We start from the raw sequence: 16,239 nt of genomic DNA on the forward strand, positions 1-16,239 counted from the left end.
ACAATGTACTACAGTCACACAATCAATCAGTAGCTGAACTGGGTTCCACACCGTCACAAAAAAACAAAACAAAAAGAGCCGCAAAACTCAAAATAAATAGCAAAAACAGACAGACCTCAGCCTAACACTCAAAACGGAAGTGTGGCACTCAAATTGGAAGTGTAACACTCTTACGGAGCACATTCAGCTTCCGAAAACAGGAACACTTACTTCTGGGTTTGCAGTGTTTGGGCTCCAATTTGTTTGAATACCAAGGCATTTGAGAACCAAAGTACCACTGTACAAGACACCATTCAACCACCTCAGATACTCCACTCTGGATTTGTGTAGGGTTTGCTCCTTAGCAGTTGCCTGCATCCCAGAGATGCACCCCAGTGTCTCTCAAGACTGACGGATGCAACCAGGACCAACAGAATTTCTTATATTTGTATTATTTAGCATTACCTGGAATTTTTAAAAGGTGAAATTAAATTTCTTTGGTTTTCCAAAAGGAGTTTATGTGCTTCTTCACCCATCGTCCTTTAAAAAATTATTATTATTATTATTATTATTATTATTATTATTATTATTATTATTATTATGGCATATTTGAATTCATCACACCCAAATCTATATATTTTAAACCGCTCACTGAATAAATTTGCAAAAATTATCATTTGCCCCTAAAATAACATTGTAAAGCACAGTTGCAAAAAATATGATCAGCTGACAAATGTGGTCCTTTCCTATCCTAACAGGTCATAAAGCTTGCCTTTGAAGAATTTGAGCTAGAAAGAGGATATGACACCCTGACGGTAGGAGACGCTGGAAAAGTGGGAGATACCAGAACCGTGCTGTATGTGTAAGTACACAATAACATTAAAAAAAAAAATACTCTTTGTATAATCTTTCCTAAGAAAGGGTCCCCACTTTTACTATTTCATCTTTTAAATTCATTTTTAGCTTAAATTGAGCAGTTGTTGTTGGTTTTTTTAAATAAAAAGTCTAAAGACTATTTGGAAAATACATGCACAGAGCAGGAACTGGGATGAAACAACAGCAGGAAGGAAAACAAGTAAAACCACTTAATGCGTAAAATAAAATATAAAATAAATAAAAGCTAACATTGTGCACATAGGTCTTTTAAAGACCTGCTGTTAATTCTAGCTAGAAAGTAAGCTTGGGTGCACCCCAAGACCCATAATTTCAGTGGTGTGCCTGTTGAGGAAGAGCACTCACTGCCTTTTGTATTGAGATGTGTAGCCTTATTTTAGCTATTGTGCTCATCACAAGGACACAGAGACTTCAGTGATAGTTGAAGGGATTAGTTCAGTTGGTAGAGCGTGAGACTCTTAATCTCAGGGTCATGGGTTCGAGCTCCACACTGGGCAAAAGATTGAGCATGTTCAAAGAGCACAGGCTACCTCAGTTACCTTCAGGAACAAATACTTCTATGGGGCTTGCACTGGCGTTTTGGGCTTATGCTAATGGTAATTTTTCAGGGCAGAGGGAGTGACTTCCCTCTTGGTGGGATTTCTTTTTATTTAAAAAAAATGTTTGCAGAAAGCTTAGGAGCTCCTTGCATGATGCAAATGGTGCAACAAAAGAGTGGTGGTGTAGGCTGTTGGGTGCATCCATTAAGTGTCACAGATTTCATACGGAAAGTGCACATAATGTAGAAAGTCAGGCGCCTGCGGAGGTATTTAAATAAGGACAATTGCTTTCGCCGCGTTCCTCTCTTGAGAGAACAGAATGTTCTGGCTTCCTTAATAAAATTCAGTAATTGCTATCTCTACCCAGATTGTTGCTGACAATCTTGTGTTGCCTACAAGTTGCCTTATTTCACCGTGGACTCCGACACCTGCCATTTGAGTTGACACTTTCGACTCATGCCAGCCTCTGATTTCAACATGCAAACATATCACTCGCTACCTGCCGTGACTTCATAGAGCTCTTATAACTGGCAGGCCATTCTTTAGTATCTTTGTTCTAGCGTGACATTTCACTCCAAAACCTGCAGTCGTTGCGGAGCAATCACTCTGTAACTGGAAGACACAAGTAGAAGAGTATAATGCAGATATGACAAGGCATCGCACTTGTGTCTGTGCATGATGCTGTTGTTCCTTTTATCTACAGGCTGACTGGCTCTAGTGTCCCTGATCTCATAGTGAGCATGAGCAACCAAATGTGGCTCCATCTGCAGTCGGATGACAGCATTGGCTCACCTGGATTCAAAGCTGTATATCAAGGTAAATTTCTGATAGAATGAATAAATGAAGCCACTCTTGGCAAGTACACAACTAGTCTGTGCTAGAGAAGTAAACTAGAACTGGGTGTTACAGCCAGTACTGTTTCAACCTACTCCTGCTACACCTCATTCGTTTTTTCTTTTAAAACTGCTACTACATTCCTTTACTCCTGAGCAAGCTCAGTTTTCATCGGAATGAAGGCTTCCGCCTGAGGTCTCTTTCTTTCTTTGTTTAACTGTATTTTTATACACCCTGGGGTTCCTCAGAGCATGCTAATACATACCTTTTGTTTCTCAGGTGCCTCATTTTGGGTACAGTGCAAAACCATCTGATTTTGCTGTTAGGAGTGATCCTTTGTTTGTCCGTGGATCATAAAAAACACCCGCTATTCTTATAGGAATGGATCCAGAGATCGATCTGTAGAAAGAGGTAGCTAGAAGCAGACTTTCCTCCTCCATCTTTTCACTGGCAGTCCCCAAGTGCCCCCAAAAGGCTGTCTTGAGGATCATGGGACCGTGCTGAATGAAGTGGGGAATTGCAGGAGATCAGACAGTTTCTCTGAGAGTTAGCCCAAAACTGTAGGAGGAGAGGAAAGCGTTAGCTCATTGGTGGGTTTATTCTGCTTTATTAGTTGCTCTGTTTGATTGTCAAAGGCCACCAAATTATTGCTGCCTTTGGGAGCTATACTGCAACAAAAATGGGATAAAAGAAAGCAGACCATTGTGGGATAAGAACAAGTTACAAGATATGCATTGACTGGAAACAAAGCATTGTGACTCCCCCCCAAACTCTTGCAAGTGCAAAGAGTATTGAAAACGAGATTTGTGTGTGACAACCCTGATAGCATTAATGTGCAATACAAGGAATAGCTAGAGGGGACCTCGGTGTAGACAAATCTGAGCTGTATGAACCGAAGGTCTGACTCAGTATAACGTAGCTTCCTATGTTCCCTAGTCCATTCTCTACTGATTGATTGTGATAGTATTTGGCACCCCTAAATCTTAATTGGATAATGCTGCATCATGCCACTTCTGGTCAGATCCCTCATATTTCAAGACAGGCCTGCAGAAATTTTGGAACGCCTTTTCTATGAGTGAATCGTATGGGGTCGTTCACTGAGTACTATTTCCTTGGTAAGTATTTATGCAATTGGCTCTTTCCACATGGTTCCATCATGTAGATGTAGTCCTCAACCTTGAGGATTCTGTTTATGGAAAAGGGATTGTGTGCTTTTGCAGCTAAATCACAAAAGCACTTACCAGTATTCCTTATTCTTATTCCCATTGAAAGGCCCATGTGATCAGCCCTCCTCTCTGTGTTTGCATTATTCAAATCCACACCCTCCCTACAGCAGGGGATATGCTGGTGGAAAACGTGTACTGTATATGGGTATGTTGAAAAGAAACATACGTGCTATATATTTTTGCTTCAGTTTTCTTTGAGTCATGCAGGATTAATGCTGTACTGTCCAGTTCATTTTCCAAGATTTTAGAAGCAGAAATGTTCATAAAAGTGTATGTAGGAAATGGTGTAATATGATATGACCACCTTATTTGAGTCGAAGAATTTGCTTGCTAAAAAGGAATGGAGAAATTGTTTATATGGAGCTGTAGCTACCAGGTGTATGGTCTGATAAGACTGCACCTCAACCTTAAGGTAAGCAGAATTTGCCATTTCAGGAAAAGCAAAGGGATAATCTACATTTGCTTAGAAACAGAAACTCCCATGGGGCATAGTGCTGTACCTTTGCAAAGTTTGCTAACAAAGCTCCATACTACAAGCACCATGCTTTAGCTACCTTTGAGCTAATCTTAGTTTTTGTGATTTTTCCACAACAAAATGGCATATCTGCTGACTTTGAAGTGCTCCTTATCTGCTGATTGGCTGGCTGGCTTTATGTGATGACATATCTCAGTCCAGCCCAACTCTGGTGATGGGGGGGATTCTAAGATGGGCCTTCCCAAGGAGTTTGTTAAAAATTCTTAATTAATACACTGTTCACATTAAAAGTGGCTTTGGTTCTTCTACCTTAGTTTTTAGCCAAGTACTTAAGAACGTGTCAGACAAAACAGGTACAGGATTTATTAGTAAGTAATGAGAGCAATATTTCAATGCCGTTGTGTGTGAGGCTGAAAGGGAAAATGTTTGTGTTGCTAATTAGTGGTGTTTACTTATCTAATTTGGAAAGAAAACCCCTCCAACAGATTAAGAACATTCAAAATATTTCTTACGGTACAGTGCACCAAGGTAGGAATGGAGAAAGCCTGGGAACAGATGAGACAAGCCAGGCCTTTTTCTAGGCAGAGTAGGGGTGGAATTCAAAGTATCTAAGCATTGTATCCAACACAGTCATTCAGGGAGCTGATCGAACGATGCCTGCTCTTCACACAACCTTCTAGAACCAATTTTGAGGGTTGTGATAAATAAAAAATACCGCTAAATAAAAGCAATACACCCGTACACTTTTTTTTTCCTTTTCCTTTTCCTTTTCACTTGCAAAGAATGACCAAAAACAAACAAACAAAAACCACCCTTGCTTCAGGTGCAATGTAAATGCAATGTTGTTCTACAGGGAGAATGAACAAATAATACGCAGTAGAATTTCAGTCACTTCTGTCAATAAAAAATCCTTTTGAGCTGTCAAATTCTGAATCCATTGCACCTGTTGATAAAATGTATTTCTGCAAATCATGTTTTGTATAATTTGCCATAGCTATTTAAGTAGCAGCAGGGGGTAAATTAAAGTAGATTTCCTTCGTGCTGGGCTGCCGTGTAGCAAAAAAAATAAAAAAAAATGCCTATTTTTAGATACATAGCTAAAGAATGCTTCCAAGTAAAATGGCTCATATTTGCAACATTTGCAGGCAAACTCATGTTTGACAGTGAAATGAGTTTTATTATATTTAGCTTTGTCAATTTCCCAGGTTTTAATAAGAACAATCAGAATGCAATTTCATCTAATCTTTCACAAAATTATGCAAACATTTCTGAATCCTGTTGTTTGAAGTCTTTTTTTTAAAAAAAACAAAACCTCAGTCCAGCAGTATCTGATTAACTCTACTGTGATAAAACCATGCACTGCTATGGTAAATTTGCAGTGAAGGAAGAGTTGGAAAGATGTTTTTAAGACTTATATTTTATTTTTAACCTAGTATGTAATTTGAGAAATAATACTACAAATATAAGATTGTAGTGCCTATTTCAGCCACTAAGTATTCTTATTGTAGCATTCGCTAAACGTTTTGTGGATGGTTCTTAAAAGTGCTGTGATAATCAAACCATTAAACTAATTTTTTGTTTGCTTTATTTATAGTCATTTTAGAATTATTTGTCTGGTCTTAGCTTGTAGCTGAATTTCATTATGTCTTTCTTTACCAGAGTTTGCTCTCTGCCCTGGAAATAATTCTGAACATGTAATAGCTAATGTATAGGGTATTCCTGGACAAATGTTTTCCAGTGCAACATAATGTAATAGCAGCATGGTAGTTTCTATACAGTGTTTAGCTGGACTTAAGAAAAGTTTTCCACGGTAGGAAAACTCCACACAAACTATGTATTTTTTTTACTGCAAAGTAAGCAACAGCTTATTAACCAACAGGCACATATAAACATTTTATCTATGTTCTTGTCTGGTCCTACCAAAGGGACTTGTCTAAAAAGCTTGTAAGTCCAATTGCATTTACAGTACTAATATATCCAATGTACCTAGTTTTGCATGTTGTAGCTAGCACATAGAAGCATGCCTGCTCTTTCCCTGAAGTTAATCACTGTTTCTATTGCCTTAAATATCCCTCATTTTTAAGGTTGTTAGGCAAGTGTAATGGTGTTTCCTAGAAAGATTGATTTCCTAAAATATCCACTTCTGACATTTTGCGAACCAGGAGCTCATGGAACGTTATAGAGTAAAGATTTCTACATGTGAAGGGTAATGAACTGCAATAAACAGGATGTTTGTGAAATTAGGGCCTGCTGTGTGGGAAAATGATTGAGAAGACTGTGTCATCCTAATGTACTAAATGATGCATGCGAGTTTGAGAGAGCAGAGATTAGGGACTTCACACTCCAAGACACTGAAACTTGTAGTAGAGGCATTCAGTTTTAGGAAAATGTGGAATTTAAAATCTCTGTGTGATGCTTTCCTGAATAGATACAGATAAGTTTAGTTTTTGAGTCAATAGCATTTACAGATGTGTTGAACAGAAACATCACATTAGCTTCAAAATAGTGTTTTTTTTTTTTTTAGAATGAAGGCAAATTCTGAATAGATGCAAAAAAAGAGTTGCAGTTGAATTCTGGGAAGACTTAATTCATTTATTTATCTTAACTCAGTGATTTTAAGATCTGAATCTGAAAAGGGCCGAGAGGATCTAGAAAGTGATGGCTACACATCTACCATCTGCTAAAGGAATTGTGCTACCAGCTCTCACAATTTTATCTCCTGATCTGTTTGTTCTTTAGAGAGTGATATCCATAAGAGCAGGCAGAGTGCTTTCTCTTGATCTGGAGAGCAATTAGAGTGATCTTTTATCTCAGATCTCAGTGTTAAGCACTGAATCATTGAGATTGGAGATAAGGACTTCAGATCTTTCTTGATGTCCTTTAGAAACAGTTACAGGTGGGTAGCCGTGTTGGTCTGCCATAGTCGAAACATAGTCGAAAGAATAGAAAATTCTTTCCAGTAGCACCTTAGAGACCAACTGAGTTTGTTCTTGGTATGAGCTTTCGTGTGCATGCACACTTCTTCAGATACACTGAAACAGAAGGCATCTCTGGGTTCAAGAGACCTTCTAGGACCTATTAAAGATCCTGGGTATCCCTGAAGCTAAATGCTTGTTTAAGCAGCCTCCCACTTTCAGTTTTCAATTAAAGTGCACATTTGTCAGTTTCATTGTTGCCTCCTCACCAGGCCCGCCTTAGAGGGATCTGCCGCCCTGGCGCAGCGATCCCTCGGCGCCCCCAGCCTGCCGCCTCTCCGCCTGCCTCCCTCCCGCGCTAGCCGCCCCTCGGGAGGGGGGGTGGGGGACCGGGGATGAGGGGCGTGGCGCTGGAGCGGGCGCCCGCGCTCCGGCGGGCGGAGGATGAGGGGCGGGCGGACGGGCGCTCGCGCACCGGCGGGAGGGCGGGCTGCAAGCCGGTCGCCCTCGCCTCCCAGAGCCCCAGCTGGAGTGCTGGAAGGTCGCGCAAAGCCCCGCGCCGCTTCAGCGCTCCAGCTGGGGCTCCGGGAGGCGAGGGCGGGCGGCTTACAGCCCGCCCGCCCGCCGGCGCGCGAGTGCCTGCCTGCCCATGGGGGCGGGGGCGGGTTGGGGAGGGGGAGCCCGGTATGCCGGCGGGCTCACGGGGGCGCCCCTGGGGTGCCCTGCGCCCTGGCGCGCCGCGCCACCGGCCTCTATGGATGAGACGGCTCTGCTCCTCACACTGTGTATAGTGTGGCAGAAATGTCTATTTGAAAGGCCTGAGAGCTTCCCAGAAGCATTTAGGCCTCTGTATTTATCCAGCAACATGACCAGGGTAATCTGAGCAAGCCATGCCTCTTGCATGAGAAGGGGTGGAAGCAACAGCAGTGTCAGTCTGTGCTGGTGGAGGAGGCCATGTGTTTCTTAAGCCCTGGCATGTCACCAACAATATCATTTGCAAAGATTGGGAACGTTCTAGGACCTAGAAGCCTCTAAGGCATGGGCTGAGCCTTAAATAATCTTGTTTTCCTTAATCAGTTGACGATCAGAAAGGAAGGAGTTCTTAAGTTACAAAGGATATTCATGCACATTACAACGTAATAATAATAATAATAATAATAATAATAATAATAATAATAATAATAATAATTTCTACCAGCCACTCTGGGCGACTCCCAACAGAATATTAAAAACATGATAAGACTTCAAACTTTTAAATCTTCCCTATACTGGGCTGTCTTCAGATGTCTGCTAAAAGTAAGCTAGTTGTTTATTTCCTTGACATCTGATGAGAGGGCATTCCACAGGGCGGGCGCCACTACTGAGAAGGCCCTCTGCCTAGTTCCCTATAACCTCACTTATTGCAGCGAGGGAACCACCAGAAGGGCCTTGGCGCTGGACCTCAGTGTCTGGGCTTAATGATGGGGGTGGAGACGCTCCTTCAGGTATACTGGGCTGAGGCCGTTTGTTATGGTTCTTGCTGCTATGACTTTTTGGTACCAAATTTGCTTAAATCTGTATTTGTTTTTAACAATGTGATTGTGACTCTTTAGCTTTAGTTTTCCACAGCTGTCTTGCCATATAATAGATGGGCTTGAGCTAGACAAAATTGTATGTCCTATGGAAAGACTTGAATTGATACTCAGCATCAACAGGTGATAGCCGTGGTGACTGGTGAATAACAATTGCTGAGAACCGCAGGTGGGCAGAATGTTGTTGTGCTCATGCCATGCTTTCTGGCTTCCCACAGGAATCTGGGTGGCTACCTTTGAGACCAGGAAGCTGGACTTGATGGGCCAGTGGCATGATCCAGCAGCTAGGCCCTTCTTATGTTCTTAGGTTCATGGCCAATTTTAAGAATGGTCCTACTGTCCTTGTTTAAGGCACAATTTCTAACAGACACCCTCTCTTCATGTTTAAATGTGTTCCCAGACCCAGAGATTTACAATGGCACTGTCAGGTACCCATAATAATCACCCAACCACCTTATTCTCTTGTTACAGTCTGGATGCGGGTGGTGCTGTGGGCTAAACCACTGAGTCTCTTGAGCTTGCCAATCAGAAGGTTCGTGGTTTGAATCCCCATGACGGAGTGAGCTTCCATTACTCTGTCTCAGCTCCTGCCAGCATGGCAGTTCAAAAGCACGCCTGTACAAGTAGATAAATAGGTACCACTGTGACAGGGAAGGTAAACAGTGTTTCCATGCGCTCTGGCTTCCATCATGGTGTTCTGTTGCACCAGAAGCGGTTTATTTATGCTGGCCATACAACCCGGAAAGCTGTCTGTGGACAAACGCTGGCTCCCTCGGCATGAAAGCGAGATGAGTGCCACAACCCCATAGTCGCCTTTTACTGGACTTAACCGTCCAGGGGTCCTTTACCTTTACCTTGTTATAGTTGCCTAGTACAACAAATAATACATTCTCCCAGATAAATGCAGCCCCATTCTTTATGCCTGATTAGCATCTTGAAGGTAGTTGTCACAATGAGAAGTACTCTCCAATGTCTGGTTTATTAGATTTCTTGTGCTCCTTTACAGAGCCAAAAATGAAATTGTGAACTCCAGTGGTGCTTATAAATAATTTGGACAGAGCTAAAACTGAGCATGAAAAATGGTACTCTCATATTCTCTAAGTGATAGGAGGGAGATGAGTAGCTGTAACATTTCACTTCGCTAGACACATATCATGCATTTGTGGAATTGTAGTACTTTACATTGTTCAGAGAAACATAAAAGGAAAGCTAAAATAACAGATATTCTTCCTATAACACTTAAGCTGTCAAGTATCTTATTAACTTCTTTCTTTTGGCTTTTGACAAACACCACTGTGTCAATCACCTTCCGGGAGGGTGGTCCTGTTAATTCAGATTCAGCAAGAACAACAGCCGTTCTGTTGCAGAACGGCAGTCTTGGCAATTTGCCATTGCCGAATGGCAGTCCCAGTGGCAAGCTGCCATTTTCCAACAGAGGAATTTCACAAGGAAACTCTAGTGTGTAGTGGCTAAATAATAACTAATGACAAGAGTTATCAGTCTGTATATTTAAAAAAATCCCACTACAGATGTGAATTTATTAGTAATGCTAAGATGATTGTTCTGGAACCAATTGCTGCTGTTATTAATGGTCACTATACTTGTTTTGCATATATTTAAACTCTTAATTGAATCGTTACAAGCTGCTTCTTGTATTTCATTGCCATTTAACTCCACCTTTTGCAGGCTTTTCCTCCCTCCGTTCCAACAAGCTTCTGATGAATTGGATTCTAGTCCAGGAAAACTTGTTCTGTGATAAATTTGTTAGCCTTTAAAGTACCATAAAACTCTTTGTTGTTTCTGTGTTGATCGTATACTTTAATAGGCTTTCTCTTCACTGTTAATGTGTTGAACTGCAATTAGTATTGATGCTGTATAATTGGAATAACCACAGATTCACCCTCTCCATCAATTGTTGTTCAGTTGCTTTTTACACTTTTTTTTTTTCCTGGTGCCCCTAATACAAATAGAACAATTCATATATGGAAGGAAGCTTTTTGTTAGCATCCAGAACACAGCTGCTTAGCAGTGGCTACATTTCTTAACCCTGTAATACCTTGAGGTTAGGGGGTTGCACAATGAATCCACAAGATAAATGAATAGTTCTGCATATGAATAAAGTACTGACTCTTGTGCAAACAACCAAAGTAGAAGCAGTCCAATGCAGACTGTAGATTGGGAGATTTGACTAACGCCTGTCATTCCTGCCCCTCATTTACTTTAGAGAGCTGAAAAAATGGGTGCCCTATGACACTGTAGCCTTTTCACGTTACAAAGATGAGCTGGTCCCATTCCCACATTTTCTGTATGATCACAGGTCTTACTTATTCAGTCATTCGTGATCCTGAAGACATAGCATATGTCTTATAAAGCTTCTATGCCCTCTTTCACACCTCCATCCAAACACATATCCATGGCCAGGTCTTCAGTTGCAGTTCTGCTCCCTGCCTCCCAATTATGCATGATCAGAAAGGTGGTTATTTCTTCAGCCATTGTGTCATATTCGTAATTATAGTGGTTTAAATGGAAACTATGGATTATTGGTCCAAAATGTATTCAATTTTAATTGTATTGTAACAGCTTGTTATAGGTGTACTATTTCTGTCTCCCATATGTTTTTACACCTTAGAAAAAGCATGAAAACCTTTAACATAGAATTCCCTATTCTTCAAATCTAATGCCCAATATGTATAGAATTTCTTGTATTTTTTGTTATTTGTAACATACGTATATTTCTTCAAAACTGTCACAGTTCTTCTCTTGAAGGAAGAAAGCTGTGGTGCAGAAAGACTTTGATTAAATTCAGAAGTGTATGATCATCTCATCCCAGTTTGTGGGGGAGTTTAATCTTGTCATTCTATTTACACTGAGAAGATAATAAGTCCCCAAAGATGGTAAATATTGCTGGTTTACAAACAAGATAAAAAGGTCTTTTTGCCTCAACCACCAAACAGAGTACATGAAAGCAGGAAACAATTGAATAGGATTTATGTTAATATTATTGGCAAACCAGAGGAAGCTGATGTTAAATCCGAGCTGAAGAACTTCATAGTGCATTCTCAAACTTCAGAAAGTTCCTGCAGTTCTAATCACTTAGATCAAAAGAAGTTTGAGATTGAATAAGTACAGAAAATAGTCCTAGAGGGGATGAAGTTTGTATTGCCTGTTTAAGTAGGTTAGCAAAACAATAATATTTAATAATAATATTTATTATTTGTACCCCGCCCATCTGGCTGGATTTCCCCAGCCACTCTGGGCGGCTTCCAACAGAAACCAAATACAACAATATCAAACATTAAAAACTTCCCTAAAAAGGGCTGCCTTCAGGTTTTTTCTGAATGTCAGGTAGTTGTTTATTTCCCTGACCTGTGATGGGAGGGCGTTCCACAGGGCGGGCGCCACTACCGAGAAGGCCCTCTGCCTGGTTCCCTGTAGTTTTGCTTCTCGCAGTGAGGGAACAGACAGAAGGCCCTCGGCGCTGGATCTCAGTGTCCGGGCTGAATGATGGGGGTGGAGACGCTCCTTCAGGTATACAGGACCGAGGCCGTTTAGGGCTTTAAAGGTCAGCACCAACACTTTGAATTGTGCTCAGAAACGTACTGGGAGCCAATGCAGATCTCTCAGGACCGGTGTTATGTGGTCTCAGCGGCCACTCCCAGTCACCAGTCTAGCTGCTGCATTTTGGATTAATTGCAGTTTCCGGGTCACCTTCAAAGGCAGCCCCACAGAATGATAACAACAGAAATGGTTATCATTGTTGCTATTATTTCAAACAGTGTTTTATGCTAGATGTAGTATTCGTACAAAGTCTACATTAGACAAGCTCAGGAGGAACTTAATTTGTTCCATTGTCGAACTGCTCTTACCCTTCAGAAGTTTCTCCTGTCTAACAAGCTCATCAGATCTAGTCCTCCCTCTGGACTCCCAGGCATTAGAAGAGTACTGTAGTCTGGGAAAGGGTTGTGGTTCAGCTGTAGAGCTCCTAATGTGAATGTGTTAGGCCAAGGTTCAATGCCTGGCGTCTCTGGATAGGGCTGAGAAAGACCTCTGCTTGAATCCTGGAGAGCTGTGCTAGTCAGTGTAGCCAACACTAAGCTAAGTTGCCCAAGGGTCTTACTCAGTATAAGGCATGATATTCCCCACCAGTCTTCTCTTCTCTAGGCATAACATACCCAGTTATTCAACTTTTCCTCATAGAACTTGTTTTCCACATCCCTGACCCATCTTCATTGCTCTCTTCTGAACCTATTCCCAGTGCCTCCACCTTTCTTAAAATATGGTGCCTAGAACCGGACACAATATTTTATTTAATTTATATAAAAAACCCATTTCATTTCATTTTACTTTTAATTTGTGTACTGCCTTTCTACATTACTATGCACAAGATGGTTCACAGCAACAAAATACAGAACATTGAACATATAATCTGATCTGATACAGAACATCATAATAAAACATAACTTTGAAATGAAACGACATATAAAATAAAGTAATATTCAACAATGTAATGGTGAAGTGATCACTAATGAAGCAAGTGTCTTTGTGTGCATGCAAAGTGCTAATTTTAATTCTGCCAGTTGTTTTACCTCCCTTTATATAGAAATAGAGAAAGGCGGCTGTGGTGATCCTGGGATTCCATCCTATGGGAAGAGGACTGGCAGTAGTTTTCTACATGGAGACACACTTACTTTTGAGTGTCAAGCGGCCTTTGAACTTGTGGGAGAGAGAATGATCACATGCCAACAGAATAACCAGTGGTCCGGCAATAAACCCAGTTGTGTTTGTAAGTTACAATTCATTTTCTTTCTTGACCTTCCATTATCTTTAGAAACAGCATGCAGCATACCATAGGTGGCATGATGGGTCAGTATGTCTGGTTGTTAACCAGAAGGTTGGTGGTTCACGCCCACCCAGGGATGCTGTGGGCAGGGTTCCTGTGTTGGGGGGGGGGTTGGACAAGATGACCCTTAGGATTCCTTTCAACTCTACAGTTCTATGATTCTATCACTTTGTTCTATTTTACTATACCTGACCTCTTTCATATATATTCTAGTGCTTTCATTATATTATTTTTTTAATTAAAACATGTCTAAAGGAATTGACCATGCCCTATAGAACATGCATTTAGAGTGGACAATATTTCAAAATAGTCATCATGAACTTATTGAAGTTGCATAGAGCATTAATTAATTTAGGAATACTGTAGCTGTTTTATAACCAGCTGCAAAAGGTGAGAACTATATGCTATGATGCATTTTTATAACAAATCTTTATTCCTGTTACCCCTGGATTACAGTGCATTCAGTATGTTTCATGAGTTGTCTTCTGTTCTTAGCAGCATAATAATGTGCAATCCTAAATCAGACTTCCTTTTCTTGTTACTGAGAATTTGGCAGTCAGATAATGTTAGAATAGAAATTTATCAAAAGAGTACTAGAAGACAATGCTATTTCATTTCATGCTATTTTCAGAAGTCAATAGAATAGTTGATTTATACTTTATAAGCAAACAAACTTTTGCTACCTTTGAGTTTTCTCCTTTGCTATTCTCTTTAAAAGATAGAGTGCTTTGCTGACCAGCATCTTTCTATCACGTTTGCTCATAGTTTATTAACAGGCAGTAAAAGTCCCCAGCAGTACGTTAATTAAAATGGGTGATGTTAAATGTTAGTCATACTTAGAGTAGTCCCACTGAAATAAATCAACTTAAATAACTTGTCCATTAATTCGAAAGCATCTATTCTGAGTAAGACTTGGTTGATTTCACCCCCTAAAAAATCACTGAAGATTCAGCCCATTTTATTATATAATCACACAACCAAGGAATCTATAAACAGTCATGGAAGGTAAACATTACTAAGCAGAACACTGCTATTTTCCTTAGTAATGTCTACCTTACAAATCTGTTTGGTACAAGGCTCTTAGCCAATATATCACTACGTTGTGTGGAACTAGGAGTGGTCAGCAGTCATCTGACCTTCCACCTGCTGCATAGCTGCTGCTTACCAGGAGGAAAAGGATTGAGACGGTGGTGAGGCCAGCACAGTGCAAATGCACCTGCAGACATATCTGATTTACTCCGTCAGTCTGTTTGCACTATGCTGACCTCACTGCTGCCTCACCTTCCCTTTCTACCTCCTGGTGAGCAGCAGCAAGATGGGAGACAGGAGTGCCAGTGCCCCGCCAACCCCTACTGTGTGGAACCTCTGTTTTAATCCCACTTTCAGTCAGTTGCAGGAATGAACTACTGGAACAATGCTGAAAGGCTCTGTTGCAAAAGCAATTTAGGATTTTTCATTATTATTGAATGAATGGTAGAAGTAAGGGTAATACACTTACTTGAGATTCAGGTGTAGTCGTGTTGGTCTGACACAGTCGAAATAAATCAAAAAATTAAAAAAATAGGGGAACACTGTATTTGATTGCTTGTATTTGATTATATGTTGTTCTTATATTCAACAAATAAAGTATGAAAAAATTTTTTAAAATGGTCCAGTAGCACTTTAGAGACCAACTAAGTTTGTTTTGGGTATAAGCTTTCATGTGCATGCACACTTCTTCAGATACCTTACTAGAGAGTAAGACTAATTCAATATACTAGGATTTACTTCTGAGTAAACGTGTATAGGAGTGTGGTGTTACAGAGATCACATGGCTGAGTCCTGCACCTGTATTTCATTGCTCTTTCTCTTGTCATTTATTGTTGGTTCTAAAGTCATATAATTTGAACTGGTTCTTTCTCCAGTGCTTGCGACTGCTCTTTGACATGTCAGTTTTCTCAGCAGTAGCTGCCACCACATTTTCTTCTTCTTTGCTTCTTCTAAGAGTGAAATACAAATGGAACACAGGGAGTTTTTCAAGCAGCTCGTGGTGACCATATCCATTCCTTACTGCTAGTCCTTGAAATAATCTCTGTTAGAAAGAGGTCCTTGAAAAAAGCTTACCACTGGAGATAAATTAGTTGCTGTGTTTGTCATGTGGAAGGTATTTCACAAACAAATTGACAATGTATACACACACACACACACACACACACACACACAAACACAAACACACAAATATTTTATATTGCTGTTTGGTCCTAATAAAGTTCCCTCTCCTTCCAGTTTTTTTTTTTTTACAAAAAGATCCCCCAAATGAAAATGTGGCAGCAAAGGCACAACTGGAGGCTTTTTTTTTAAGGTGGGACTTTTCTTCTCTACAACAATGGAAAACATTTCATTTTTACAGGAGGTATAGCCTAGACATGATGCCTTTTAGAATTTGTGTTTTTAACATATGCATCGTTCAAAGTGTTTCATTTTCTCTTTTTTAATAGTCTCATGTTTCTTCAACTTCACAACACCTTCAGGAATTATACTTTCACCAAACTACCCCGAGGAGTATGGAAACAACATGAATTGTGTATGGTTGATAATTTCAGAACCGGGAAGCAGAATACACCTTATTTTCAATGACTTTGATGTAGAGCCTCAGTTTGATTACCTGACAGTGAAGGATGATGGGATTTCTGACTTACCAGCACTTGGTACTTTTTCTGGCAATGATGTGCCTTCCCAAATAGCTAGCAATGGGCACATAGTACGTCTTGAATTTCAGTCAGATCATTCCACTACAGGAAGAGGATTCAATATATCATACACGAGTAAGTGTGCATTCTCATAGTTGTATACTAAGCATAATGGGCATTATGCAGCTAAAAATAAACACTTTAAAGAGCTGGGTTTCAGAGAGCTGAAGTACATGCTTAACACACACACCAAAATAATTAGGACTTTAAAAGCACTTGACTTTGACTGCATAATGT

At 40.4% G+C, this 16,239-nt stretch overlaps 1 protein-coding gene across 1 annotated transcript in view; it reads left to right on the top strand.

Annotated features, from left to right (window-relative positions):
- The window catches only part of CSMD1 (CUB and Sushi multiple domains 1), a 930,570-nt gene that overhangs the window by 690,516 nt on the left and 223,815 nt on the right, over positions 1-16,239 (top strand). The window contains exons 11-14 of the mRNA XM_033142996.1: positions 738-841; positions 2,116-2,228; positions 13,034-13,216; positions 15,751-16,077. Of these exons, the coding sequence (XP_032998887.1) occupies positions 738-841; positions 2,116-2,228; positions 13,034-13,216; positions 15,751-16,077 (727 nt within the window). The remainder of the gene's footprint in view (positions 1-737; positions 842-2,115; positions 2,229-13,033; positions 13,217-15,750; positions 16,078-16,239) is intronic.

The sequence above is a fragment of the Lacerta agilis genome, chromosome 3, assembly GCF_009819535.1.
Source record: "Lacerta agilis isolate rLacAgi1 chromosome 3, rLacAgi1.pri, whole genome shotgun sequence".
Lineage (NCBI taxonomy): Eukaryota > Metazoa > Chordata > Lepidosauria > Squamata > Lacertidae > Lacerta > Lacerta agilis.